General features: G+C 48.7%; 1 protein-coding gene across 2 annotated transcripts in view; it reads right to left on the bottom strand.

The window, feature by feature from the left end:
• BCAR3 (BCAR3 adaptor protein, NSP family member) overlaps positions 1-27,063 on the bottom strand; it is a 114,398-nt gene that overhangs the window by 28,902 nt on the left and 58,433 nt on the right. The window contains exons 1-3 of one of the 2 annotated variants that reach the window (XM_049616792.1): positions 25,441-25,891; positions 3,175-3,303; positions 220-662 (exon numbers count right to left, since the gene is read on the bottom strand). In XM_049616792.1, coding sequence (XP_049472749.1) covers positions 220-662; positions 3,175-3,303; positions 25,441-25,524 — 656 coding nt within the window. In that variant the 5' untranslated portion in view covers positions 25,525-25,891. Of the gene's footprint in view, positions 1-219; positions 663-3,174; positions 3,304-25,440; positions 25,892-27,063 lie in introns of those variants that run through there. The other variant, XM_049616791.1, reaches the window with a different exon arrangement.

Raw genomic sequence — 27,063 nt, 5'->3', positions numbered from 1 at the left:
TTCCTCAGCAACTGCCTCATTTAATTTTGGCTCCAAGTCAGTTGGGAACTAATCACGCACTGCCCCATGACAGCTTTTCCAATTACACTTGGCATTCTTAGTAACATCCTTTATTGTTCTTCCCTTCCCGCGGGAGCTCCTCATCTGGCTGACTAAGCCCAGGTGTGTCCAGAGTGTCCCTCGCGGTCCCAGCACCACCCCCATGAGGCGGTGACCCACCTGAGGAGGCTTCCCCTGGTCGAGCTCTGCTCCCGGGCCTGGAGGCCGCCCATGGTGAGGCTCAGCCTCTTGCCCACGTCGGACCTGCCCTCGGCCAGGCTGCCCTCCCGGGCCCGGCCTGGGGAGGTGCCGTAGCGCTCCTCCAGGCACCGCAGGGGCACCGTCCTGTTGATGGGCTGGAAGATGATGGCTCCGCTCTGCTGGGAGATGGGCCGGCGGTTGCCCACGTAGCAGCGCACCAGGCCAGGGATGGAGTCGAAGCTCTCCGTCTCAAACTGGTACTGCACGCGGCTGTAGGCCTCACTGAGCCGCAGGACCGTCCGGTGGATCTTGAAGTGCTGGGCGAGGTTCTTCCACTGACAGGTCAGGACAAAGTTTCCGGGGCTGGACAGAGAGTCACGAACCAGGAAGTCGCCATCTCGCTGCACGAGGTTTTCTGACACCTTTGGGACAAAATGGTGAGGGGTAGAAAAGGCAAGCGCACATTCATTCCTTCTAAGAGCTGCACCGCTCTCCACTTCTTTGGGCCAGCGGCGGACCACGGTATTGTGTCTCTTCTTGCTCAGTTGGGCTCGTTATTTTTCCAACGTCAAATTCTTAGAAGACCCATTCATTTGCTTAAGAACTACGTGCTGCCCACCTACTGTGTGCCAGGTACTATTGTAGGCACAGGGCTTACAGCAGTGAGTGAAGCAGAGTAGAGTCTCCACTGTCATGGAGCTCCTGTCTCTAGTGGAGAGCTGCTACTTTGGTGAAGATAAACAAGCAGCAGGTATGGTATGTCCGATGTTGTAAATTTAAGGAAAAAGTCAATCGGGAAGGGAGATAAGAAGTGCCTGGGAAGGGATGAGGGCCGTTCGTTGCAACAGGGTGGTCAGGAGGGTGTCATGAGAAGATGACATTTAGGCAGACCCGAAGCAAGTAAAGTGACAGAATAAAACAAAGCAGAAAATTCATGTCTAGGGAGTCTGATCCCTCCCCACCCCCAGCAAGGGGAGGAGGGAGTTTGGTCGGCATCTAGGAGCCTGGTGGATGGGGAGGAGAGGTCCACACGTTGGTGGAGGCCAGGCGCTGTGGAATCAGAGACCTGAGTGTGGTTCTGGGCACAGCACTCGCTGGAGAGCCTGTAGCAAAGTCAGGTCAGTGTCTCACCTCACAAAGTTATAGGGAGGATTATATATTTGCATACACAATATATGCAAAGCACTAGTACAGTGCCGAGAACACAGTAGGTGCTCAAATATTATTAGCTATGAGGATGCTGATCTCTACTGTGTTGCCAAAGGAAAATCTCTACTGTGTTGAGATGGTCGTTCCTGTGGCCAGACTGCCTGGCTGTGCATTCTGGCTCTACTGAGTGACTTTGAACCAGGTACATAATCTCTTTGTGGCTCAGTTACATCACCTGTGGGACAGGGATAGTATCACCTACACAGTAGCTATGAAGATTTAAAGGAGCAGAGTGTCAGCTACAGCTACCTTATTGTCACAGTGTTCAGTTATACAACCTGAAATGATGTATGACTGAAAATTTACACTCACTGTAAGTGGTAAACAAATTTTGTGATCACAAAAAAGAGAAGGACGGTGGTGACGGTCATCAGTTTTATAAACTTTGACATTTTTTCCAGGATATCCCAACACTGGAACAGTTAGAATAGCACGCTACCATGGTTACTTTAAAATTCCATCTTGGCCTTAAACATTCGTTTTCACACAGAAATTGCACTTCTTGGAATGGGGCCTGAGGAAATAATTACAGTGATAAACATAGTCGTTATCTTACAGGGTGTTGGTGAGGGTGCCCACTAAATAGCAGAGCACCATACGATGGACACACATACAGTGTAGAATGGTTTTATAACGATTTTATAACAGCAGAAAACTCCCAGGATATGTCATTAAATGAAGACAGTGGGCTGCAAAAGTATATGCAGTATGATCTCACACTTGCAAAGCCTCGTAGGAGGCTTTATATCAAAATGTTCACAGTGGTTACCTCCAGGTTGGAGAATTATGGGTGAGAGTTTTTAATTTTCTTCATTTTACTCCCTGCATTTTCTACAATCAATTTTAAACTAAAAACAAAAAGTTAGAATAAGGATTATTTCTTTGATAGTGCTGAGGCATCTGTTACATGAAAAAAAATTATCACCATGTGATGCCCTCCACACACCACCCCCCTCCTCCCCCACCACCCCTTTCCTGTCATGTTGTCCTGGGTAAATGACTGGCCAGATCAGCTTCCAATAAAAACCCAAGAGAAATTCTACACCTTAATTCTGGACTTCTATTTTTTCAATTTCTAAACTGTTTAGCAAAAAACCCACATTATTCATAGCTATCACCCAAATGATAGTCACACAGAGAACATCCTAGGCCAGGACGCTGTGGTCACTGGTATAATTCCTCTACCTGCCATCTCCAGGACAGGGGTCCAGGTAGGGGAGGGCTGGAGGGTAAATAGTTGCTGGCCCCACTAGGGTACTGGTGGCCCTGCTGCTCTGTGCCACTTGCCCTGATGATACTCTGTCTTCACCTGAAATTAAACTACTGTCTTAAAAGAGAAGCAGGTTCAAAGGGTATGAGGCAGCCGGCAGCCGGCCATGAGTTCAATTATCTGAACCACAGGCTGGCCCCTCACCTCTCGGGGTCATCACCCTGCCGCCACTGCCTCCTGCCCACTCCGGGTCTGTGGACCCACAGGAACACCTGCCTTTCCTCCATCCCCTTCCCGGGCAGGTGGAGATGTACTGTGGGTTCCTGACCTCAGTTCTTCCTGGCGATCTCCTGGGAGACAGGCCCAAGTTCAGTTTCTGTGGGCTAGGGTGTTCTATCTGTTTGGCTAAACTGGGGCCGACTCTGACATGGCGTTGGAGGGTAAGTCGGAAGGGTTCTCAGCGTGCTGGTGTTTGAGGACGGCAGGGCGCGCCCTGGCAGGAAGAGAGCGGGTACCTGGCGGGGGATGCGTCCATGGTACCAGGCGTGGCTGCGCAGGTCTTCGCCGCTCAGCAGCAGCTCCTCCTCCAGCTCCTTCTTCAGCCTCTCAGGGGTCCTGTCCATGACGTGCCTCTCCTTGGAGAACTGCAACACAGGGGCAGCGGTGACCTCCCACCCTGCCCAGGTCGGCCAGGCCAGCTGGCTGGAGAGGCCCTCCCGCCCACACTTGGCCGCTTGGCTAACCAACCCAGGATATGCCAAAAGCCCTGTTCAGGTAGGGGAGCCTGGATAATGATTACAATTAGCTGTGACCTTTCACTTCTCCAGCTGCAAGAATGTAGCGAAATTTTCACCTACACACCGGGACTGTGATGGGAGAGGGGGCCAAGATGTTCCTTTTATCAGTCGGCTCAGGTAGCAAAGACAAGGGGAGCTGGGCATTGGGCACCAGAGACATGTGCGGGGAAGGAGGCACAAAGGAGCCCTGAGAGCTTCCTCGTTGTGCTTGGGAACCATCCTCCCACGGAGCTGGGAAGGACAGCAGTCCTCAACTGGCTCACAGCTCCAAGCCCGCAGGACACTGCTGCCCAAAGCGCAGTCCCCAGGCTGAGAGGGGCGGCCCTGAATTCTTTGCTACTGGCAACCTTCAATTCAGGAACTGAGTCAGCCTTTAGAAACTTTTAGAGCAATCGGACAGAAGAATTTTATGTCTCTCAAATCTAATAACGGAAGTCTGACTTTGGGTTGTTGTATGTCTTTTTCATTTCATTTTTCTAATATTTCATTTTTATGACAGGCTGGAAATTGAAACCTAAAAAAAACTGGTCCCTTGCCTCAGATAGTTTGAGAATCACTGATCTAGGTCACTGCGCAGTGGCCAGGGCAGGAAGTCTGGGTGGGCAACACTGCCTCCAGTTCTAATTTAGAGTCCACGCCTACTTTCAACACGTGAACTGAACTTGGACACCTGCCCAGTTCCCAGCAAAACCCGGCTCAGGGATCACTGACTGAAGGTCATGGGAGCAGGAAAACCATGTCCCTTATGTTCTCCCAAGTTCCCCAGCTTGGCCTCAAAAGGATCACCCGATTATCTTCATCACGCTGCTCTGCACCTTAGCAAAGGAAGAGGCCCAAATCCTTCTCCACCCAAGAAAAAGGAAACAGACTTGGGATTTTACATCCGGATTCTTATCCTCAAGTCTCCGTGAGCACGTTGGCCTAGGACGGCCCTGGCTGCAGGATGCAGGGCCACTCTCAAAGTGGGGCTCTGGTTTACTAATTGTTTCCTTCTCCCACTCTCCTCCTCACAGCGCAGACACCTGCATCAAAGAGATGCCAACGCTGGCTGACCTAGATGCCCGCAGGCATTAGCAGTGATGTTTGCCATCGATCATTAATTATGTACGGGTACATGTGAAGACAGCTCACTGGAAAGACTTGAGTACAGAATGCAGATTGTCAACCAGGCCACATTTACTGGTAGTTTATTGTCTGTCTTGCTTCCCAGTAGATTTCAAGTTTCATGAGAGCAGAAACCCATCTGCCTTCTTCCCTACTGCCCTCCAGCAATGCCTGAACATATTAGGCACTCCACGTTCACCGAATGAGCAAATACCCCAAGGTGAGGCCTGTCTAGGCCTTTTCCTAGTTATGGAGCTTTTCCTCTTCAAATTATTTGAAGCTCCCTATCAGCTGAGCATGTGGCCACACAACTGAAGGATGTCATTCCTCAACTTCCCTCTCTTAATGTAGGCACGTGGCCACATGACCACATTCTGACCAAGGGAAGGTACAATGCCACTTAGTGGCACTTCTAAACTGGAGAGGCAGCACCGTCTGGGACCTGAGGAGGGAGCCACGTCCTTCCAATGGGGGAGCAGAAGCCCCAGTGGGGTCAACACAACAGTCCCAGATTGCCCACCCCCAGGTCTTCCTTGTGATCTTCTGTCTCGTTTAAGCCTGTTAGTTTGGTTGCTCCTGTCACTGGTAGCTGAACTAAAATCCTAACCGATACTGTGACCCTAGCCTCTCTTGAGCCCCCCTGACAGTCTTTTTACACCTAGCCTAAATCCTTGTGCTGTGCCTGGGCCCACTTCTTCTTGGCCTGAGCTCTGAAAACGTGGTCACCAGTAGCCATACCCTCTGTGTCACCCTCCGCTGAAACTGCACTCACCCAGATCCAATAAGCTGTTCCCATATTTCTCTTTACATTCTCCTTCCTTCCTGATGTCCAATACCCAGGCCACTTCCCGTTACCCCCTCTCCCCTTAGCATCGTTCATAAACAGCAAGATTTCTTAGCATTTTATAAACAAATCCTTCGCTCCAGATTTTGAGATAATCCTGCTTTACATTTGTTACCAAAAATATAAACTCTGCTATCTTGTTACTTCTACTCTAATTCCTTAGAGGAAAACCACGGTTGTGGTTCTTCCCCCTGCTGTGGACTGTGGAGATGGGGCATGACAGGGCATTACAGGCAAGTACTGAGGGAGGAGAGGAAAGGAGGCCAGTAAGACTGACCCTCCCTGGAGACAGAACACCAGACTTCAAACACTATGCCCTTAAGCTCTTGCATAATTTGTGAAAAGTTAGGAGTTTACACAATTGACTGGATTCATGGTTTGGGGGGGGGGAGAGGGTGGGAGATAAGGAGGGTAGGAGAGGGAGGGATGGAGGGAGACAGATCCAGAGCTAGCAAAAAATCTCAAGGGGTCTTCATCTCAAGCCAGTGACAGCTGTTTCTACTACATTACAAAGAGCCAGGTTGGCTTCTGGGAGCTTCTGCCTCAGCAGATGCTGTGGGCACCATGTCTCAAACGGCTAGCTGAACAAGGCAATTCAAAAGTCACCCCCATATGCCCATCCTCATGATTATTTGCGGGGGGTGGGGGGGTGGGGGTGGTGAATGCCTTCTAGAAATTTCACAACTCTTTTTAGTCACACCGATTACTGCAAATTTTATTATTTTTCCTAAGGGCCTATATTTTATGAGACTTGCCCTTACCAGCTATGATTGTGCCACTATATAGGAGTACTGTTATACTCATGGTTGGTGAGAGGTGACCATGTAGGAAAATCTGGCAAAATGTATCCATTTGTATATTTGAGAACACCGTGACTGATATTTATGCTCCTTGGGGACCAAGAATGGTATTCTTCAGGGAGCCTGGGTGGCTTAGTTGGTTGAGCGTCCGACTCTTGGTTTCAGCTCAGGTCATGATCTCATAGTTTGTGAGATGGAGCCCCGCATCGGGCTGTGCACTGACAGCTCAGAGCCTGCGTGGGATTCTCCCTCCCTCTCTCTCTGCTCCTCCCTGGCTCATGAGCACTCTCTTTCTCAAAAATAAATAAGCTTTAAAAAAAAAAAAGAAAAAAGAATGACATTCGTGCTTCACAAGAAAGGTCACCCACCATGGGAGTGGGACATTTGGCAGAATTCTGTCAATTTGCCCCAAACAACCAGAACGTGTACCAACAGTGTACCCTTCCACTTAACTGCTGCCATCTGGAGGAAAGATGAGGTTCTGCCCCGAAATGCAGCCATTTCAGTTAAGTTTCTGGGTCTTGGGGGCCACAAAATAAACTCTAGCAATTTAGGGTAACACAGGAGTACCTCTGCCCTTGGCAATGGTTTTACCCCATCGGTGTGGCCACCCCTTTGAAGTTCTGACTGATTCCACTAGTGACCCAAGGATCCTCCTGGCCTACCTTAGATTACATTCTGAGGAAAGTCCAAAAGAGATAAGTTCCTGCTCACACACAGTCACATGCATTGCTATCTCACGCACGGCCCAGCATTATGCATCATAGAGGGGCCGGAAGAATAAGTACAGGTCCCAGTAATCCAGTGGTTTCCAATCTTGGGAAAGTACAGCCAAGCACATCATACTAATCTGTCCCAGTTCCTATAGCCTTTTCTCCCAGTTCATACTTTCCAGCTCTTTCACATTCGTTTCTGCAGACGTCTTCTGAATTCAGTGTGCCTCAAAGACTGGCTGGACCCAAGTCATTCTCAAGTTTTCTGTTAGCATGGGATAGCGGGCATCTGTGACAGAGGGCATCGTGACACCCCAGAGCAAGTACAATATATCTGGGCTCTCTCAGACAGTTTCCACTGAATGGAAATGCAGCACTCACTGGCCCTTTGGATTTTATGTTCTTCCACCACCAGCAAGAAAACTCCTGAATGATCAGTATCTCACAAAGATGCTATAAAAGTTATAAACAACCACATCATAGTAACACGACTTTTTCTCCATGCTCAGATTCTCTAGCTACTCGCCCCTGAATTTGAACTTCATTCCTAGAAGGCAGGTCTGATCCTTTGTTTGCAGAGCTTCTTATCTTAAGGAAAGGAGGTGGCAGAGGCTTGGCCCTGACTCGAGTTTTTCTGCTCCAGCGGGGGCTCCGGATCCCTCCATCCTGAGCTCCACCCTACACAGTAGCTGGGGTGTACCCTCCAGAGAAAGAGACGCTCCCGGGTTTGGTTCAAGAACATTCTGCCCATGAGCTTTGCCAGGTTCATTCGAGCCACCACATCCACCCACGGCCGCCACGAGAGAAAGACGCAGGCAGGTCCCATGTCTCCTGTTCTGTGGCTTGCCTGAATTGCACCCACCAGAAATTTGAAGGGTTCTTTTGGGGGGACTCAGGGTATAAGAAAAGGTGCTATGTACACAAATTAAGTAGTAATTTGAGCAGTTAAGAAAGAAAGGGAGGGAAGCTTAGTAACTGCTATATCATGGTTTCCCACTCACATGGCTCCACTTCTAAAATTTCGTGTTCTCTCAGCCATTAGTTCTGGGGTCTGGGGTGAGGTGGGTAAACTGATAACTAAGGCAAATGCAGGGGGTGGAGGAGGCCCACGCTTGTCCACCCAAATTCAAGTTTAGTTAGAAAATTCCTAAGTTACCATAATTGTTGCTTTTCAGGGGAATCGGAGTCTAGCCACATCTTTCTTACTGCCAGCATTTTAATAACCCTGATGTCAACAGATGTTACAGCACGGTGTTTAAGCATAGCCGGCCCTCGCCCTCCATCTACAGGCCACTGGCCGCTGACCGGCTGTGTGGCTTTGCTTAAATAACTTTACTGCTCTGCAGAAGCCTCAGGCTCCTGGTCTGCAGAGATGGGGCTAACAGTTTGTGATGGGGTGTTAGTAAGGATGAAAGGGATCCATATCCGTAAAGCACTTAGAACATAGCCCAGGACACAGCACTGTTACCTGTTATAACAGACATATGAGAATGCTACTCATCTGGTTATATAAAAGGGACAGTTCACATCAGAGGTGTTTTCAGTCTGGTGCATGGATGTGTAGGGGTTGGGGGTTTGGGAGGGAAGCAGTGAAGGAAAACAGCCGGCTGCCTGCATGAATGTCCACGGGCTGCCTCGCACAGCCCGCCTGCCCCAGCACCTCTGGTCCGGTTACAACGCCAGAACCAGTCCCAGCTTGCTGCGGCCGGCTCCAAAAATCATGCCTATCACTCTGAATCTGGAATGAACATCTCTGCAGCCCCACACAGCCCCAGCAAGTCTGTTCTTGACAGGCTGGAATAGCCAGAGCCCGGGAGATGGTTGGAAAACATATTCTGGACGTGCTGAGCCAGTTCCACAGACGTGCTGGGAACCTTGATTAACACGGAAACCCAAATTTCAACAGTTTTCCCAGAAAGAAAAAGCTGTTCCAGCCCAGGAGGAAAGGAGCCCAGGGTCTCTTCTCCCAAGGGCTGCCTGACATTAGAGCCTGCATTTCAAATCAGGCACAACAATAGGACCCTGCCTCTTCGGAGGAGGTCTGTGTTCTTAAGCTTGGGGACGAGGGAGGGTGTGCATGCAGTAAATTGTGGGAAAACCCCAGAGAAGGCACGACACTTATTTGTATGTAGGAGACAGTGGAGAGGATTAGAAAAAGATGTCATCTGCATTATAATTAATATTTATTTTACTCTGTCCCTCTCTCTAAGAAAACCTTCCCGGTTCCCACAGAATTTTAAATTGTGCAAATCACCAGGAAAGATCCTGTCCCTAGTCCCAGGGGCTAAAGGTAGAAAGGGAAAGACTGGAAAAGCACCATTTCATGGCCATTAGCAATCGTGACCAAGCAATCTGCCAAACTAATTGCCAGCGGGGGATGACACCCTGGTCCCTACCCTTAGGAGGGCACAGTCTCTTGGACGACCACACACAGAGAAACGGTTTAAACTCATCCCTGAGCTCTGGAGAAGCACTGCCTGGATCTTATCCCTGCCTTCCTGCTCTGGAGCCTGGCTGAGTTACTCTGCCTCGCTGTCCTTAGGTTTTCCCCTGTCAAAATGAGAAAAGACACTGAAGCCCCATGCCGTGGGAGGGGCCGGGGGGGGGTAGGATGAGAGCATGGGGGTGGGGATCAGGATCGGACCCTGAAGATAAAACCTGAGAAGAGGAAGGATATTTGGGGCATTTGAGCTAAGAGCAGTTGGGTTTGGTCAGATGGAGGTTCTGGTTGAGGAGGTCTGAAGCAGGCAGAGGTTTTACACTTACTTACACACACACACACACACACACACACACACACACACACACTCCATCTTTTCTCCAAGCATGTGGTTCAGACACCACCTTCCTGGGCATCATGGCTGACTGGCTGACCCAGCTAGAGTTAGTCCCAGGATTTTTCTAAGTGGAACTGAATGAAGACTGAATGAATGAAAACGTCATGAGGCTAGAAGCATAGTGGTGCTACATCTCATGCTGACCCACCATGTGGAGCTAATTGGGTGGAGAATGAAATGAGTGTTCAAGGAGAAGAGGATCAGGAGATGGAAGGTGTCCCAGTGGTGCACACATCCCTAAGCCCCAGCTGACTCCATTAACCAGCAAAATCCCCTTGTGACCTAAGCTAGTTTGCCCTGGACTCTTGTCACATGTGCCAAAGGAGTCCTGATCCAGGAGGGCAGGATTGGATAGAGGGGAGTAGGACACTGGAGGCTGAGGGACTAAACCTTCACACTCTAGATGGAGAGAGTGTCACTGAAAATCTCTGGCTAGGAAGGCAACAGGTAAAAAAAAAAAAAAAAAAAAAAAAAAAAAAAGATGCTTTTAGACAGAGTAATCCAGGTGCAGTAGGCAGAATGGCCAGGCCGGGGCTGGGGACACAAGGCCAGTTCTGAGACTTGTGAAGTGTGCAGATGATGGACAAATCTCTATCGCAAGCCCGTATGGTGGGTGCCAAGGCAGGGATACTGACCAGAATCCATTCTAGAACTTGGATGTCAGTATGAATAAATGGAATTCATCTCTGCAAAGCTTGTTTCTCTCCCCCTTTCCTAGTCACTGGCACCTCCTCTGTCCTCATCACCGAAACTCACCCTCACCCAAACCCTCAACACTGGCTTCTATCAGTCAAGAAATTCCTGATTCTATCCCTTACCGACACCCACTCTGATTCCGACTGAGATTGCTCTGTTCTGTTCTCCCAGAACTTCTGCAATGGCCTCGTAACAATCTCCCTACCCTCATCTCTGGTCATACACTCTGCACTTACATGCCGCAGACTATCCCACACGCCTGGCTTGGAGATCTTAGTCAAGGGGTGCCCTAGCAAGGGCTGACATGAGATCCAGAGTCTTTCTTAGCACCCCCACAAAAAACTTGATGGGCTCCTATGCCTGGTTTTTACTCTCCCAGGGCTCAGACCTGGTTCATGAGGGACACGGACCCTTTCATACCCTATCCTCCCAGACCCCTCAGCTTTGAATGCCTTTCTTTTAACCCCAGTGAAGTGAACCACCACCTTTGCCATATACGGACACCGCATACCAGGATCCAGGTCTGAATTTGCTAGAAGGCCCAGTTCGCAAGGGCTATGGATGGATGCCTATGTGAGGACCCCTTGTGGATATCTGCAAAATAACTGGTAGAGGCTTGACGGTGGGGGAGACGGGCCAGGGCACTGCCGTTTTGCAGTGGGGGTCTGTGAATCAGCAGTGACATACCTGCAGAGGTTCTAACGACCGCAGGGGCTGGAGCCCAGGCTGGGCAATGGGGAGAAGAGGGAGGGGAGTTGGATGAGGCAGGCAGGGGCCTTGAAGGCCAAACTAAGCCAATCTGTTTTTATCTAAGTGGGGCAGGGAATCCACTAATGAATGCTGGGCAATGAGGCAGTACGGTCTGCGGGACACAAGCTCTTTGAGGACAGAGGCCACGCCATATTTCCCTCTGGCTCCCAGAGCCTAGCCTCGTGCCTGGCACACAGCAGGTGCCCCGTAAACACTTACTGACTGGAGCCAAGCTTGCCTTCTTACCCTCTGTGTGGCAGCTTCCTGCCCCTGGGTGGGGAGAAAAAGAACATTTGGAGGTTGCTCAAGAACAGGGAATCTTGGCCATCTTTCTAGACTTCGCTTAACTTGTTTCTGTATGCACCAGGCGAGTAAGAGTTCTCACTTCACAGGACGACCTGATCTAAGGCACATAGAGCACCCGGCACCAGCATCGTACCTGGCACACAGCGGGCATTCGCTGGAAACGTAGAATCTGAACAACCTTTCAAAGAGGACTCTTGGCCGCAAAAATAGTAAGTTACTTCACTAAAGAGTTAAAAAAAAAAAAAGAATTATAAAATCCATCAGAAGGTTTTAGAGGTATCTGGCCTTTGAGAATTTAGTTCTAATGGAACAAAAAAGCTAGGAGTTGGAACAACCAATTTCTATTCGTGCACAGGTTATTCTTTATTTCAGTTCTACGTTGATAGTTTGGGGGTTTTGAATAGTGTTGAACAGTGGTTCCATCTGTGCATGTGACACTCACCACACGTGAGAAGGCACTTTCCCTGGTGGCAAGCACTTTGCAGGCCTGCATTAGCAAGTGCTCCTGGCTAGCTCCAGCTGGCTCAGCTGTCCACAGTACATGGGACAGAGTGACAGTGTGAGTGTGCAAGAAATTGTCACGTGCACAATGCTGAGAAGTCCTGGTACACAGATTATGTGTCCTTCAGGGCCTTGGATGTTTAGTCAAGGATGTTTTTTGTTGAATTTTTAAAACTGAGCTGATTTTCTAGCCATTCATTCTATGATCAAGGCTGGCAATTAACTTGCTTGAAATAAAAAAAAGAGGGAAGGGGGGCATCTGGGTGGCTCAGTCGGTTAAGGGTATGACTCTGGATTTCGGCTCAGGTCATGATCTCATGATTTGTGAGATCGAACCCCAGGTCATTCTCTGTGCTGACAGTGTGGAGCCTGCTTGGGATTCTCTCTCTCCCTCTCTCTCTGCCCCTCCCCTCTGCTCACACATGTGTGCACTCTCCGTATCTCTCTCAAAATAAATAAACTGAAAAAAGAAGAAAAAGAAAAAGGAAGAAGGAAATCTGTGCATGAAAAGAAGGCAAGGGGGAGAGAAAATGAAGAGAGAGGGAGGGAGGGAGGGAGCAAGCTTCTGGCCTATTCTATCCCAGTCAGGAGTATCAGGCCACAGCACCCAGCATGCTACCGGTTCTCAAAAGCTTCCTTTCTTCTGCCCTGGATGGTTTATTCAGTTGAGGGAGAGGTCAACAACAGTCCAGGCCTCTGATCAAGTGGCACCAAACCACTGCTCAGGTCACAGTTTTCTAGAAATCTCATCCAGATGATCACAACCAAAATTGTAAGTGCGACTGACGTTGTAGAGCATCATACCAAATTGGTCTATTTTCTGAGTGAAGACCATGTCCTCCTGCGAGCTGATGGGAAACCCCTCAGGAACGTGCCTTGAACAGCCACCAGGTGACCCAGGCTGGGACCATGCAGGAGTCCAAAACGACAGACCCTCATCTCGAACCCAGCCTGTGCTGCCTCGGAACCTGCATCATTGCAATCCCTAACAAAACCTGAACGTACAAGGACAAAGAGCTCCCACTCGGAAAAAAACATACACTGGATAACCATTGTGCAGAGCCTTCTGAAGCCTTTCTAGGTCTGCTACAGGACCACCTTGCAAGTAAATCTGCCTAACAATGAGATTCTTTGAAGATGTCAGAAACTCTGCCCCTTCAAGTCCCTGCCCTGTGTTGAACTGCAAGCAGTGGACTAGTTTATAACCAAATTCCAAAGTATATCAAGGGCTTGTAGAGATCCAGTTGGTATTTTTACCATTGAACACCTGCATAAATTGATCATGAACCCACAGGATGAATAAATCCCAATCACTTCTGCCACTCTTAACCCTGCCCACAGGCCGAAAAATGAAAATCCGGTTCTCCCCAAGCTTTAAGCCCAGCAACATTTTGCAGGCTCCCTCAGATGTTTTCATCTGAGGGACAAGGGCAGGAGAGAAGGTAGCGTTTGAAGATAGTTTGAAGATAGTTTGAAGATAGCCTCCATGTGAAACAATTTGTATGCTGGCTTCTCTGCCACCTTTTATTGACACTCACTGGCCTTGTGCCTTGCCTAAAAATGTTTTATTATCACTCCAAAGGTAAATGAATTTCAATTCATTTTACGGATGCAACTTTTCCTACTGGGCGCCAGGCTAGACAAATACAACTTCCGTGCTAATAACTGTGATTAAAGCCAAAAGCTTTAGTTATTAAATAAACCATTAACTTTGTAAATAAAAGTCCCAAGAGGGAAAAAACATGTCAAATTAAAATTTTGAATATCCTATTGGGTAGATAAAAGCCAATGGTGGCACGGGCAATTGGGCATTTCGGCCTGGTCCCCCCTGCAGGTGGACACACAAGTGGCCTGGCCGTGGGCTCCAGTACACAAACAGCACAGTAGCATTACATCTAAGCAGGTGCCCTTCTTACATGGCAGAGAAAATTTCCATATTGATTGCAACGGATGCCTGGTGGATGGCAATCAAGTATCCCGAGGAGAGGTGCCTTATTTGAATTCATACCAAGGTGCTCTCTGGCTAGAAGGGAGAGACCCCGAGCACGTTCCCCACCTTTTAAGTGTCGGGCTGTTGACAGTGGGGACCTCTGGTCTCACTTGGGTCCTGTGCCTCTGAGCCTGCTCCTTTCAGTCCTCACATTAAAGCTCAGCGCAGCAGGCTCTGTAGGCAGTTCTGTCCACACACACTACACCCTCTCGGCTAAAGTGCTGCACAAACAGCCAGGAGGTTACTTTTAAATCAAGAGTCTGATAGCCACTGGAACACGGGGCCTCCGATTACCTCACCTTCTTGGCCAAAGTTCTGCAGGAACAATCAGGAGGCCAGTTGCAAATCAAGAGCTTGATAGTCACTGGAACACTGTGCCACCGATTAAACCCGAAGGCCTACTGAGCGCCCACTGTGCCACTCGGTGTCCTGGACTAGGTCTGACGGGAGACGCAGACACGAGAAAGAACAGCTCCATGGCCTGACAGGGGTTACAGCCGCTTCGAGGGGATAAGACATCTTTAGAGAACGTACAGCAAACAGCCACAAGCAGTTTTGCCGAAGGTCTCAGAGTTCTCTATCCTATCTGAAGTCAGCGAGGGCTTCTGGCCCCTTCTGAGAAAGGAATTGGTAGCAAAGATACCTCATAAAATTTCAGTGAGTTTTAGCATTCTGAAACACTTCAATTAATTTGATGTTAATTTTAAGTACCTTGATGACATACTTTCTCCTTTCCAAATCCTAGAAAGAATCTCATCTTCAGAAAAGATTCTGCAGATGGGTTTTGATGCCATTTTACCATTTTATAATTAAACCTACATAATTTATCACACTCAACACCAGATTCTTACTCCAGTGCCATTAAAAACAGATTTGCAATTTGCTATTAAATTAAGATGCTTCATTTTCCTACTACCTGTGATTTTTCTTTTCACAGACAAATGATGATACGAGGGCCATCAGACCCTAGCACAGACAGGAAACTGACATCAAAATCCCCCAAGAGCCCAAATCCAAGAGATTTCATTTTATTCATTATCAAACCTTATCAAGTATTACAAAAAGAGGCTCATAAACTATAAATAGGAAAAATGAAGAGAACATCTGTGGAACTCCTTGTTTATCAAGGTTCTGAGAAGTTTCCAATAACATTTGGCTTTCCATGTGTGTGAATGAAAAAGACTAGTTTAATTTTACATTATGCACACTGGAGTCTTACCACAGCACACGTCCTAGGCGTAGCAGTAACTTGATCCCCCCAGGCTTACCTAATTGCATTAGGATTATTCTGATCGGTGTGCACAGCTCCCCTACATGTTCAACCCCTGTTACCTTTTATCACCCATCATTCTCTAGGCAAGGTCTCTACGCCTTTCCATCTCGCAGGATCATGAAGTTACTGCTTTTGATGCCTAGCTTTATTTTGATGGAACACCAAGGGACTGAAAATTATTTTTCACAGGAGACCGATCAGTCTAAAAACTGCAGGAGGAATTGGAAGTTGGACCGAATGCAGCACACCCAACACCAACCCTCGCGGCTGCTCCCCTTCACAATAGTTACCTACACATGCGAGAAACTGCTCAACATGCTCATTACACTGTAAGAGCTCCTTCCCCAGCTACCTGCCCTGGTGGCTTTGCCCATCATGTTTCTACCCTCTACCCTCTCGACAAAGCATTATTTACCCATGGACTCACTCAGTGCTCAGCTCCAAGGGGTCTCATCTTTCCCTGGGAAAAGATAAACTGAAACACAAATGAGATTTTCAACAAGCCATTTGTAGCCATTTGTTAGCCTCTTGCCCTGAAAGCTCTGGGGGTACCTTCCCCTCTAGATCTAATTTAGATGATGACTTCCTAGAGCAGCCTGCGGAGGGGCAACATCCAAATCATCCCCACGAGGCAGCCCTGTTTTCTGATTCCTCCCAACGAGAAATCAGACTGCCACACTTAGGATGAAGGCTGAAAGTCCTTGCTTGCACTTAACCATTTAGTGGGTCAGTGGAATAAAAGGCTTCAAATGAAAAGTTGAGTGCTAGGCGACCTATGCCACCCCCTCTGTAAACTGCTTTGCTCCCTTGAACCATGTCCTCAACTTCCGATACCACTTCTCTCTCTCACTAGGTTGGCACACAGGCTAAATGAGATAATGCAAGTGAAATATTAATCACTGGGTCTGGCAGCGAGATTTCATTCCATGAGAGCAGTGCTTTGTTAACATCTATGGGGAAAGGATAAACAGAGACTAACCCTGGCTAATAGGGCAGACCCCAAAATGAGGGTTTGAAGACCAGCTGACCAAAGTTCAGAATGTGAGGAGCTCCAAACCGGAAATCTCTCCCACTGGTAATTCAACCTTGTTAATTCATCTTAACCCAAATTACGAGTGATCTGGTGGAAAATAGCTGTTCACCAAAATGCCCTATTTGCTCTTCAATAAGAATATCAGAAAATCAGGGCGCCTGGGTCGGTTAAGCATCCGACTCGATTTTGGCTCAGGTCATGATCTCACGGTTTGTGGGTTTGAGCCCCACGTGAGGCTCCATGCTGACAGAGTAGAGTCTGCTTAGGATCCTCTCTCTCTCTCCCTCTCTCTCTGCTCCTCCCCTGCTCACAAGCATGTTCTCTCTCAAAAATAAATAAATACACTTGAAGAATACCAGAAAATCAAAACCAATTTAATTCAAATATAGTTGACCCTCAAACAGCACAGGTTAGAACTGTGTAGGTCCACTTATATGCAGATTTTGGGGGGCAAATACCATACAGTACTGTAAATGTATTTTCTCTTATGGTTTTTTTTATTTTAATTTTTTTTAACGTTTATTTATTTTTGAGATAGAGAGAGACAGAGCATGAACGGGGGAGGGGCAGAGAGAGAGGGAGACACAGAATCGGAAGCAGGCTCCAGGCTCTGAGCCATCAGCCCAGAGCCCGACGCGGGGCTCGAACTCATGGACCGCGAGATCGTGACCTGAGCTGAAGTCGGACGCTTAACCGACTGAGCCACCCAGGCGCCCCTCTTATGGTTTTTTTTAATAACATTTTTTCTCTAGCTTACTTTATTGTAAGGACACACTGTATAATACATATAACATATAAAATATGCGTTAATTGACTGTTTACATTAGGCTCCCAGTCAACAGTAGGCTGTTGGCAGTTAATTTATGTGGACTTTACACAGGGGATTGTTCAGGGTCAACTGTACCATCCTTTTATTTTGTTGTTTTTAGAGAGGGAGAGAGAGCACGTGGGAGAGAGCACATGAGTAAGGGGGAGTGGGGAGTAGGGAGAGAGAGAGAGAATATGAGAGAATATCTTAAGCAGGCTCCACACTCAGCGCACAGCCTGACTCGGGGCTTGATCCCATGACCCTAGGATCATGATCTGAGCCAAAATCAAGAGTCGGACATTCAACCGACTGAGCCACCCAGGCGCCCCTGTACCATCCTTTTCTTAATTCATCTTGAATGATTGAGACAATGAATGAATAAACAAAATGCATCATGGCTGAAAGACACTAGGAGATCTAACTGGAAAGAAAAACAAGAAATGCCAAACACACACAGAGGAAAATCCAAAGAGTCAGAAACCCTTCCAGCGTGGGGTGTAGAATAGATAACTTTCCAAATTCTCTCTCTCCAAAAACATACCATGACTAATAACTGTCTCAGACATCTGGTTTGGGGTAAAGCAATCGTATGTCAGGGCTAAGTACACAGTAGGTTCTCAGTTAAACCAAACAATTCATCACAAGATGGGTTTTGGCCAAGCATTGACTCTACCACTTCCAACACAGAACTCACACGTCACTTTATTATTATTATCTTTTTAGATGTTTATTTATTTTTGAGAGCAAGAGAAACAGAGCGTGAGCAGGGGAGGGGCAGAGAGAAAGGGAGACACAGAATCCACAGCAGGCTCCAGGCACCCAGCTATCAGCACAGAGCCTGACGCGGGGCTTGAAGTCACGAACCACTGAGATCATGGCCTGAACCAAAGTCAGACGCTTAACTGACTGAGCCACCCAGGGGCCCCGACACACATCACTTTAAAGGTGTATTTTTCCAACAGGAGCTCAAAGCACTCGACAGCCACATATCTCGTTTAACAAGCTTTTGAGAAACACAATCACCATGCCAGATGTCATGGCAGAAACAGGAAAACAGCAGCTGAACTTGAGAGGAACAAGACACCTAAAAACGATGCAACTCAGATTCATCGGACATGAATCTGTACGATGCTCCTGGAGTTATGTAGGCAGGAAGAAGAGTTAGATCTCACAAGAGTCAACATCACCAAGGCCCTGAATGTTCATGATTTGCTCAGACTTAGAGAATATTAGTTAGAATCCAAGTCTCCCAAAGTATATATAGCACTGGAAATGTTTAGTCCGTACAGAGCAGACTTAAAGGAAACATGAGGGCTGTGTGGAAATAGCTGAAGGCTTGGGCTACTGCCATCCCTAGATGATGGTCAAACAGACTTGGTTCAACTCCCTAAGGAAACTCATCCAGCATCACCCCTCTACCCTCCCCCACATACTGTTTTATTTCTAGGTGTTCACTCATACCAACCAATTTGGTCTCAAAACAGACATGCCTACAATAATGGGAGGAAAAAATGCACCTGAAGGGCTGTCATGCCCGTTTAACTGCAGAATAAGGTAGACACTGCAGGTACACAGATTTTGACTCAAAGCAAAGAGAGACCTTCTAGCAATTAGAGTTGTTCACATGTGGGAATGTAGCGCCTTAAGGGCACAGTACACACCCCATGTCTAGAAAGGTCAAACATAAAGGTGAAATCACGTCCTATGAAGAAGTAGGGCAGGAAGACCAGTTAGGAAGCACAGTGCTGGTGGCAGAGTCAGGGAGCAAGAGGCAGATGAGAGCAATGTTGAGGAGTAAAATCTTAAGACATCTTGAGACGTGGAAGATGAATGGGAGAAGAGACACCGGAGCTCCTGGAAGATGCTGAGCCACCAACTCCCAACACAGAAGCACAGAGGGGGCAGGTTTGTGGAAGAGGACGCACAGCCTAAGATGCCCCTGCCCTGTCTGGATGGAGTGGCTCACCAGGCCGCGGGATCCAGGGGCTGTGAGAGAAGGGCTGGACTGGGCACGCACTGGGGAATCCTCAGAATGTGGGGTAGCCTATCTCAACTGCCACCTAAGAGATGGGGGGGTCGAGGGCATATCAGAAGGGTTTTTAAGAGGCAGGCTAGAAAGAGAAACTGAAGATAATGTCTTAATCCTTTGGGGCTTCTGTAAGATAAATACCATATACTGGGTAGTTGAAACCGCAAACACGTACTTCTCCCAGTTCTGGACGCAAGTCCCGGAGCAAGGTGCTGGCAGGTTCAGTGCCTGGACTGCTTCCGAGTTCTAGATAGCTCTCCTCTCACTGTGTCCTCACACAGCAGAGGAGCAGGAGAGCGCTCTTTCGTAAGAGCACTAATCCCATTCATAAGGGCTCCACCTACCACCTCCTAATATAGCACACCCGAGGTTAGGATTTCAGCATGAATTTGGGGGTGGGGGGGGACACAAAGATTCAGTCTCTAGCAATAGGGTGGGAGCTCAGGAAGGGATCCTGGGAAAGATCCAGGAGAACAAGTAGAGTGCGGTGTCCTGGTGGTCAAGACTTTCAGGAAGGAAGAGCCAATAATGCCAAGTGCAGCAGAGTCCCAATAAAATCAGAATTGGACAGCATCCACCAGACTTGGCAAGGCTGCCGGTGGGGTGAAGGAGGCAGAGTGGCCACCGGGAAGTGAGAAAAACAGAGACCGTGTTAATCAGTTTTTGGGTGGAGGAAGACAGGGACCAAGAAATGAAGACATGGAAATAAGCAGTATTTTTAGAATGGGAAAGACTGGAGCATGCGTACAAACTCAGAAGAAAGTGTTGGTGGAGAGGGACAGACTGAAGGTCTCTGAGGAGAGGCCAATGGAGAGAAGTCTATGCAGAGGAGGTGGTCATGGGCACAGGTGGCAGGGCCAGCCTTGGTCAGGACACTTCATCCTCGGAGGAAGTGAGGATCTGGAGCTGGATATAGTTGTGGCTTGTGGGGGTAGTAGTGGGGACGGAAAAATATTGTGCCCGATGGTCTTAACTGCTGCTGTGAAGAAACAAGATCTCGCGAGTGTGCAAAAAGGGCCAAAAGAGAAGGTGGAGGGAGGCAGACCCCAGGGGGCTGAGCAGGGACAAGCTGAGCCGATGGGAGGCTTCGAGGACGTGGGCCTGAGCTGGGGGAGGCGCTCCTCAAGCTCATGCTGCCTGCAGAAGGACGGAGCCCAGACCTCCCCCCGCTCCCCACCCACACTGTTCACTGGCTCCCACTGCCCTGCACAATCCGCTCACCCACCACCTCTCTTTCCTCTGCTCTCAGCTTTGGCCAGGCGTCCCTCCAGGGTGTGATGCCCGCTCTCCTGCCTGTGCCCTTCTGCCCACTGCTGCTTTAGGAGCCATTCAGTGTTACCTCCTCCTGGAAGTTCTCTGACCCGGGGCTGCATTAACACCTCTGCCCAGGGTCTCACAACACACCGGGTGTCACGCCTGCCCTGCACCTCCCATGCACGTTGGAGAGAGAGCCGCTTGCACTTTCATCTCCCCACCAGACATGGGAGCTCCTTCAGGGCAGGAGCTTGGATGGCCCCCCAGCACCCAGCAGGCCCTCGTATACAGGCAGGGCGTGGGGGGCGGGGATGTAGGTAGGAGGCTGGCTCACGGGTCTCTCAAATTCCATCTTATTAAGAAACTAGGATTCTAGCTTGTTGGTTGTCTGTGCGTAACTGCTTTTGTAAAAGCACACGTGTTTCAGAGTGGACACTGGGGAGAGTCGTTCTCTATACAAACTAAAAGACTGATCATAGTTCTTTCATAAGCCAGAAAAATAAGCCATGACATTCTCATGGCCAGAGCCAGATTCCAACAGTAGCCCCTGGGGCTGTGGACACGCACTGGAAATCCAGACGAGGACAGAGATGCCGCAGTCCAAACCCACGAGGCGCTCCTCCCCTCCCCTCCCCTGCCAGGACAGACCGAGTTTCCTCTGCTGGCCTGGAGACATCCAAAATATGCATCAGCTAAAAGGCCCCAGAGTGGTCTCTAACATCTTCAAACACAGCTACAGAGCCCTGGGCCTTCCACATACCCCAGACCCCTCACATGGTGTAGCAGGAAGGCCTCTGTGGCCCCAGCATGCAGACTCTCCAGCGCTCTCCCCAGTGTTTGGCACAGGCCCGCTTCTCTGTCGTCCTGGAGGTGCTGAACCCACTAACAGAATTTTCCCAGGGTCCCAGTCTCATTTCTGCTTCCCACCCACGTTTCTCCAACAAAAACAAGGCCTCGGCCAGGATCCAAGCTCCGGGGTCTGCGGAGAGGGGGTGCCGGGACCCAGCCGCTGTCAGCCATATCCTCCCTTCCCCTGATGCTGAAACCAGATCCCGCAAGCTCCCAGATGCCAATGGAATGCATTTAGGTCTCTTTAAAAAAAAGCTGTGCTAGGCTTATTTTGGAGGGCAGGAGAGATAAGTGAGCAACTAGCAGCTGCCCTGAGGAGGGGCTGAGTCACTTGGAAAGACACTTCCCGAGTGCCTTTTTCCACTTTGCACAGCTCGTGCTGATGGTGCATCAGCCCCACTGACTAAGGCAACCCAGGCCATCATCAACACCAGGATGGAAGACTAGTGCCCAAGCTGTCACGAGAGCAAACACACCACGGGACTGGCCACAGGGAAGGCAAGCAGGACCTTGGCTCTACCACATTCACTCTGACATAGGAAAGCAGTTTCTAATGCAAACAAGTTCCAGGAATCCAACCGTCTAGGGATGGGCAGATGGGACACCTCAGGCTGTAAATGTGCATTCAGAGAGCTCCCAATACTTTTTCTAGGGGCATGGGAAATGACCGAAAGCAAAAACAAAACCTAAGAGTAGCAACAGCTCGATTCAAGCTCTTCCCGCTATAGAGCACTTGATGGCTGCAAAGACGATCACATCTATGCGTGGGAAAGTATATGCTTAAATTCTACCGCCTTCTAACCATGACTTCTCATTGCCAAGACCAATGCCACCGGACTCAGTGACTGGTTAGCCGAGACTAAACAACTCATTTATGTACCGTCTCTATGCTCCAACCTCTCTGTTTAGGCTCCTTCAGAAACACAGCTATTCTGCACTTGCAAGGGAACTCCCACCTCTTAGGTTCCCCTGGAGTGAAAATCACACAGACCTTCCCTCAGGAGTGGCCATTGGTAAGGAGGCAAATTTCAGCTCCTTTCCCCCGGCCTCCACACAAGAAAAATCAGAGACACAGGGACCAGAGTGGCGGTTTGTTCTTATTGCCAGTTCCAGAAATGGGATCGATTGTGCTTCTCACCAAATTCTTTCTGTGGTTCATGAGAGACCTAAAGGTGGTCCCACCCCGTCTGTAGGAGGATTACCTATTCTCTGAAAATTACCTCTGCATGCCCCACCCCCCGAAGCCTCTCCTGAAAACTGGGGTTCACACTATTCTTCCCCAACTGCGTTGTAAACTGAAGTATTATGTGCACACTGTCTTCTTGTTTTAGGTTTCAATGGTCTTAATGTGGTATCATAGAAGGGACATTGAAGGGCTTGAAGCCAGACAACCTGGTTTCTATCCTTGGTGCTCCATTGAATGATTCTGGGTAAGCAGTTTCTCCTCTGGGGGAAGGGGTAAACTATCACCCTGCCAACTCAAAGCACTCGTTTTGAGACTCCAGGAAGACAACTCACTTGTGTTCCTTGTGAAGGAACTCAGACCCTGGAAAGTCTTTTGGAAACATAATGAGATGACACTATGACCTAATGCTCCTGTGGTAAGTCCTTCAAAGCAGGGGCTCTCCCTCAATGGTCACTTTCCACCCCACCCTCCCGGTAGAGTGCTTACGCATGGATGGGCTATTACATTCAATGTTCAGGGACTTTTGGACTTGAACGTGCCTCAGTAATGTTATGGATCGATAATATCTTCACTCCAAACTCTTTTTCACAGGGCATAAGCAAAATAGCCTTTCCTTTTCTCACCCAAGACCCACTGGTCTTTTGTGAATTGGCTGCCTTCTGTGAACCCCTTCAGGGATGTTAAGGTTGTGACCCTCAACATGGCTGGAACATCTCGTCTCTGGCCTCAACTCCACTGGGGCCAGCAAGGATTGCATATCCTTGATTCTCCTCTCCATTCTTGGCCCCCTGTTTCACTCTTTTCCAGGGCCTTGGTATGCAAGTCCACACGAGGCCCCTAAATACATTCTAAATTCCATCAAATCTCTGCAAGTAAGATTTTATTCCCTCAAAGCACCAGCGTGATTGGTCTCCTATGTAATGAAGGAGCTTTTATATTTTTAGTTTTCTTCCCATACAACAAACACTATTAATAACATTCTAGTTTCTCCAGAGATGATATGGATTAGACCAAATGGAAAGTTACCATGGCTACCAGAGTGTTATTTTTGGTATGAGAAATTCATGCCAAGGGAAGCAGCATACACGGTCAAGAACTGGAGCTTTATTTCCGCTTTGCTATCAGGCAATCAATCCCAATGTAATTTTGCAACCCTAATTGCAACAGAAACTAATTATGAGTGGCAAGACCCGAAAACCCTAATTAAAGTAGGAGTCAATAAAATAAAGCGATGCGGCATTATCACCGGGGCAACTCTGGCGGAAAGCACAGGAGGTGACGGCCCAAGCAAAACAGGACGGGAAGCACACTTCGAGGTTCAGTGGGGAGCCCTAAGTTGGGTCTGAAAGTGTCAGTTTCTGGTGAGTGAGCACATCAGGTCCCTTCCACAAAGATGCACCAAACTGGGAGCCAGGTGGGAAGCCTTGGGTAGAAAGGAGATGTTTCTACCATCAGTCAACCACCAGGAGTGGCAGTCACAGGGAGGCCAGGGAGGGAGAGCTGAAGAATGGCTAAATCAGGCTCACCCCATGTAATACTGTGGCCTCTCTGTGCAGGCCTCCGAGGACATAACTGCAAAGGAACTGGGGCATCCAAGCAGAATCTCATCGCTTGGGCCCAGATATTTATGGGCTATTTCCTCACATATGAACCCTGAGCGGCACTTTTCTGAATTAGCAGAAGTTGGCTTCTGGAAGGACTTCTATTAGAGTGAAAACCTACTGCCAATCCCTGAAGTGTATGGTCCCTTTGGGACCTCCTGGTCTATCTTTGACAGCTTTAAAATACTGTTAATGGCATGACTTCATCCACCCGACGCTAGAACGATCCATATTTAGGCCAGAAACCACATGGTCCTCATATCACCCCACTGGACTCCAGGATAGAAAAGGGCTCTTAAATCAGGGAGGAAACACTTTTAACCGATGATTAATTACTCACCCCCGCCCCCGAATTCCTTGACAAAGACAAAAACAAACTTTGCTAGATGGTTAGAAAGCTACTCGGAACACTCCAACAGGGCAGTAAAATCAGAAGAAGCCTACCCTCCTCTCCCGCAGGGTATATTATTTCTACAAAGGGCTCTTTCTCCCTTTAATAGGTTTTCCTGTTAGGTTTGCCTGAGAAATCTTCTCTTTCAAGCATTATTAAAAAGAAGGAAGCGGAACATCATAACCCTGCACTAAATAAGTCAGTCCCTCAGGAGACGGAGCTCCAACATCTGGGTGGGAAGAATGTCACGAGAGCTTCGGATTCCTACTTCCCAAGAATAAATGAGGTCTGCAGTCAAGCTAGGACCGACAGGATTTCTTCCACGGCGCACAAACCCACGAATCAATGAGAACCTGTAATAATCTTCATTCCTAGTGTTGTCACAGGCAGGCAACACGGAACACAAGTCTTGTCTTGAATTAGTCAAATGAGGTTCTTTGAATATTTTCGTCAAAATAGTGCACTGACATATTACGCAAAACCTTTGGCACTTGTGTCTCGTAACCAAGGTTCAAAATGGGAGTAGTAAAGAAAAGGCAGTTCCAAATGCCGAAATGCTTTGGAACCCGGCTGAGACTTGCAAGGAGTCGTCTGGTGGTTTCTGCATGTTATATACGTTATTGACATAATGGACTAGCAGGTTCAGCAGAGAGAGAGGGGCTCAGCCACCTCACACTCACTGCCAACAAGGGAAGAGAGACACAAAGAGAGAAAGAAGAAAAATAGCTCCATCTTACTGAGTTACTTTGGTATAGAATGTCAGCCCAAAGAGACTGAAAGTGTCTTGAAAAACACAGCTTCATCCTAAAACACAGACTAGAACCTCCTTCTGTGCAGCTGGATTCTGCTTCTAGGGGAGGCGGTTCACTAGGGGCTTAGCAGGGTCTACCGACCAAAGAAAGCACCTCTGTTTTTACAGCCAGCAGGCTGTAAACTTTTTCTGGTGCCTTTTAGAAGACTAACGCTTTCAAGGCCCCTAAAAGAATCTCCAATGCACCTTATCTCAAAACTGCACCTACCTTGGCTCCAAGGAAAGACTTGCGGTGATAGAAGCAGCACAGGGCTGCCGAGAGGGCGTGGAAAGCATTGCATTCCTTAGGCATCTTTCAGTGTCCAGTCCCTGGACCACACACTTTCGTTAGGGTTAAAAGAAATGGGGCTTGGGCGTCGGAGCCCTGGCCCCACGGCGGCAGCAGCTTGGCTGCTGCTGCCCGCAATCCCGTGGCCGGTCCGGTCGGGGGAGTGAGCCACTCCTTCTCCCAGGCCAGGCTGGGACTCTTCCCCTCCGCTGAAGCCAATACGATCCACTCGCTCAATTCTGGCAGGCTGGTGTCCAGCCTGCCATGCACACAGTGCCAGAAATTCTCATGTGACCAGACTTGCTTTCTGATGAAATTCTAACCTCTCTTAGAAGAGGCTTTGGGCTTTAGCTGTCCCCTCAGTTTAGAGACCCAGCAGAAATCATTATCCCCCTCCAGGCAGCCTGTCCTTTCCAGGGCTCTAGGGCAGCAGGCAGTCTGCTCCTAGAGGCTTTATCTGTTTGCCTGTTACCCTACCAGCTAAGGGTTAAGGAAGCATGCATCACACCACCTTGTGATTAGACAGAGGCTCCTTTGAGAAAAGGACCTAAAGGTGACTGGGGTGTGACTTTCCTTTAGGACCAATCCTACAAGTCCTAAGAAATGTGGGCAGGGTCCCTGGCCCCACTGTCCCACCCCACCTGCAGTACTATTTATTTTTAATTAGAATGCTCCTGGCAGGTAGCTTGCAGCTGATAACGTTGGCATAGCCATCACTGTGGGCAAAGCAATACTGTCTTCCGGTGTTTAATTAGCAAGTCTGTTAGCAAACACCCCAAGCGTCCCATGCCCTCCCACCTGGCCGAGTGGTCTGTTGAGAGGATGGGGGACAGGCTATGTACCTCCTTCTGATCCTCCCCACTATTTGTCTCATTTCCCTCCTTCACTTGGAAAACTCTGTTTGAATTGTCCTCTCTGCCTAACCCAGATCCAGGACTTGGACCGTGAGGCCCATGCAGTACACGTAGCCAAGCCATCCTCCTGTGCTGAGGCCTTTGCCCCCAGGGAGAGCCTCCTATGACCTTCGGGGGAAAGTAATCACCTCCCTTCTAGCATTCCAGTTACAGTGGATGCTCGACAATGTTTTTTGTTTGTTTTTTGTTTTTGTTTTTCAAGTTAAACCCAGGTTTCTGCCTGTAGCTCCTCTCCTACTGTTCCAAACATTACCTTTCTGTGGCTTTGGCCACTCAAGACTGGAATGTGTCCTGAAGCTTTCTGAAACTTCACACAGGCAGAAACTTGCAATGAGGAAGAAACAGAACCTATTCAGTGCAGAAAGGAACGACACCAGATGAGGCATGAGGGAGGTATGAGAAATATCCAACAGGATTAGTGGCAAATCCTCGGGAGGCCTTGGCCTTTGGACTAGGTCAAGTTGGCCTGTAAAAATAGAGACGTGTTTGTTCAATGCCTGGTGAGCGGCTTCTGTGCTTGGATGCGGCCTGAAGGGGCAGAGGGGCAGCCTCATAAATACAGAGGGTGTGGGGATGGAGTGACAATAAGTCGGCACCACAGGGATGGTGGGGAAAGGGGAGGCTGACTTCCTTTATGCTCCCTCAGTCC

The sequence above is a fragment of the Panthera uncia genome (genome assembly GCF_023721935.1).
Source record: "Panthera uncia isolate 11264 chromosome C1 unlocalized genomic scaffold, Puncia_PCG_1.0 HiC_scaffold_4, whole genome shotgun sequence".
NCBI lineage: Eukaryota > Metazoa > Chordata > Mammalia > Carnivora > Felidae > Panthera > Panthera uncia.
Note: the sequence above shows the minus strand (reverse complement) of the source record. Positions and strands in the feature narration are given on the sequence as shown.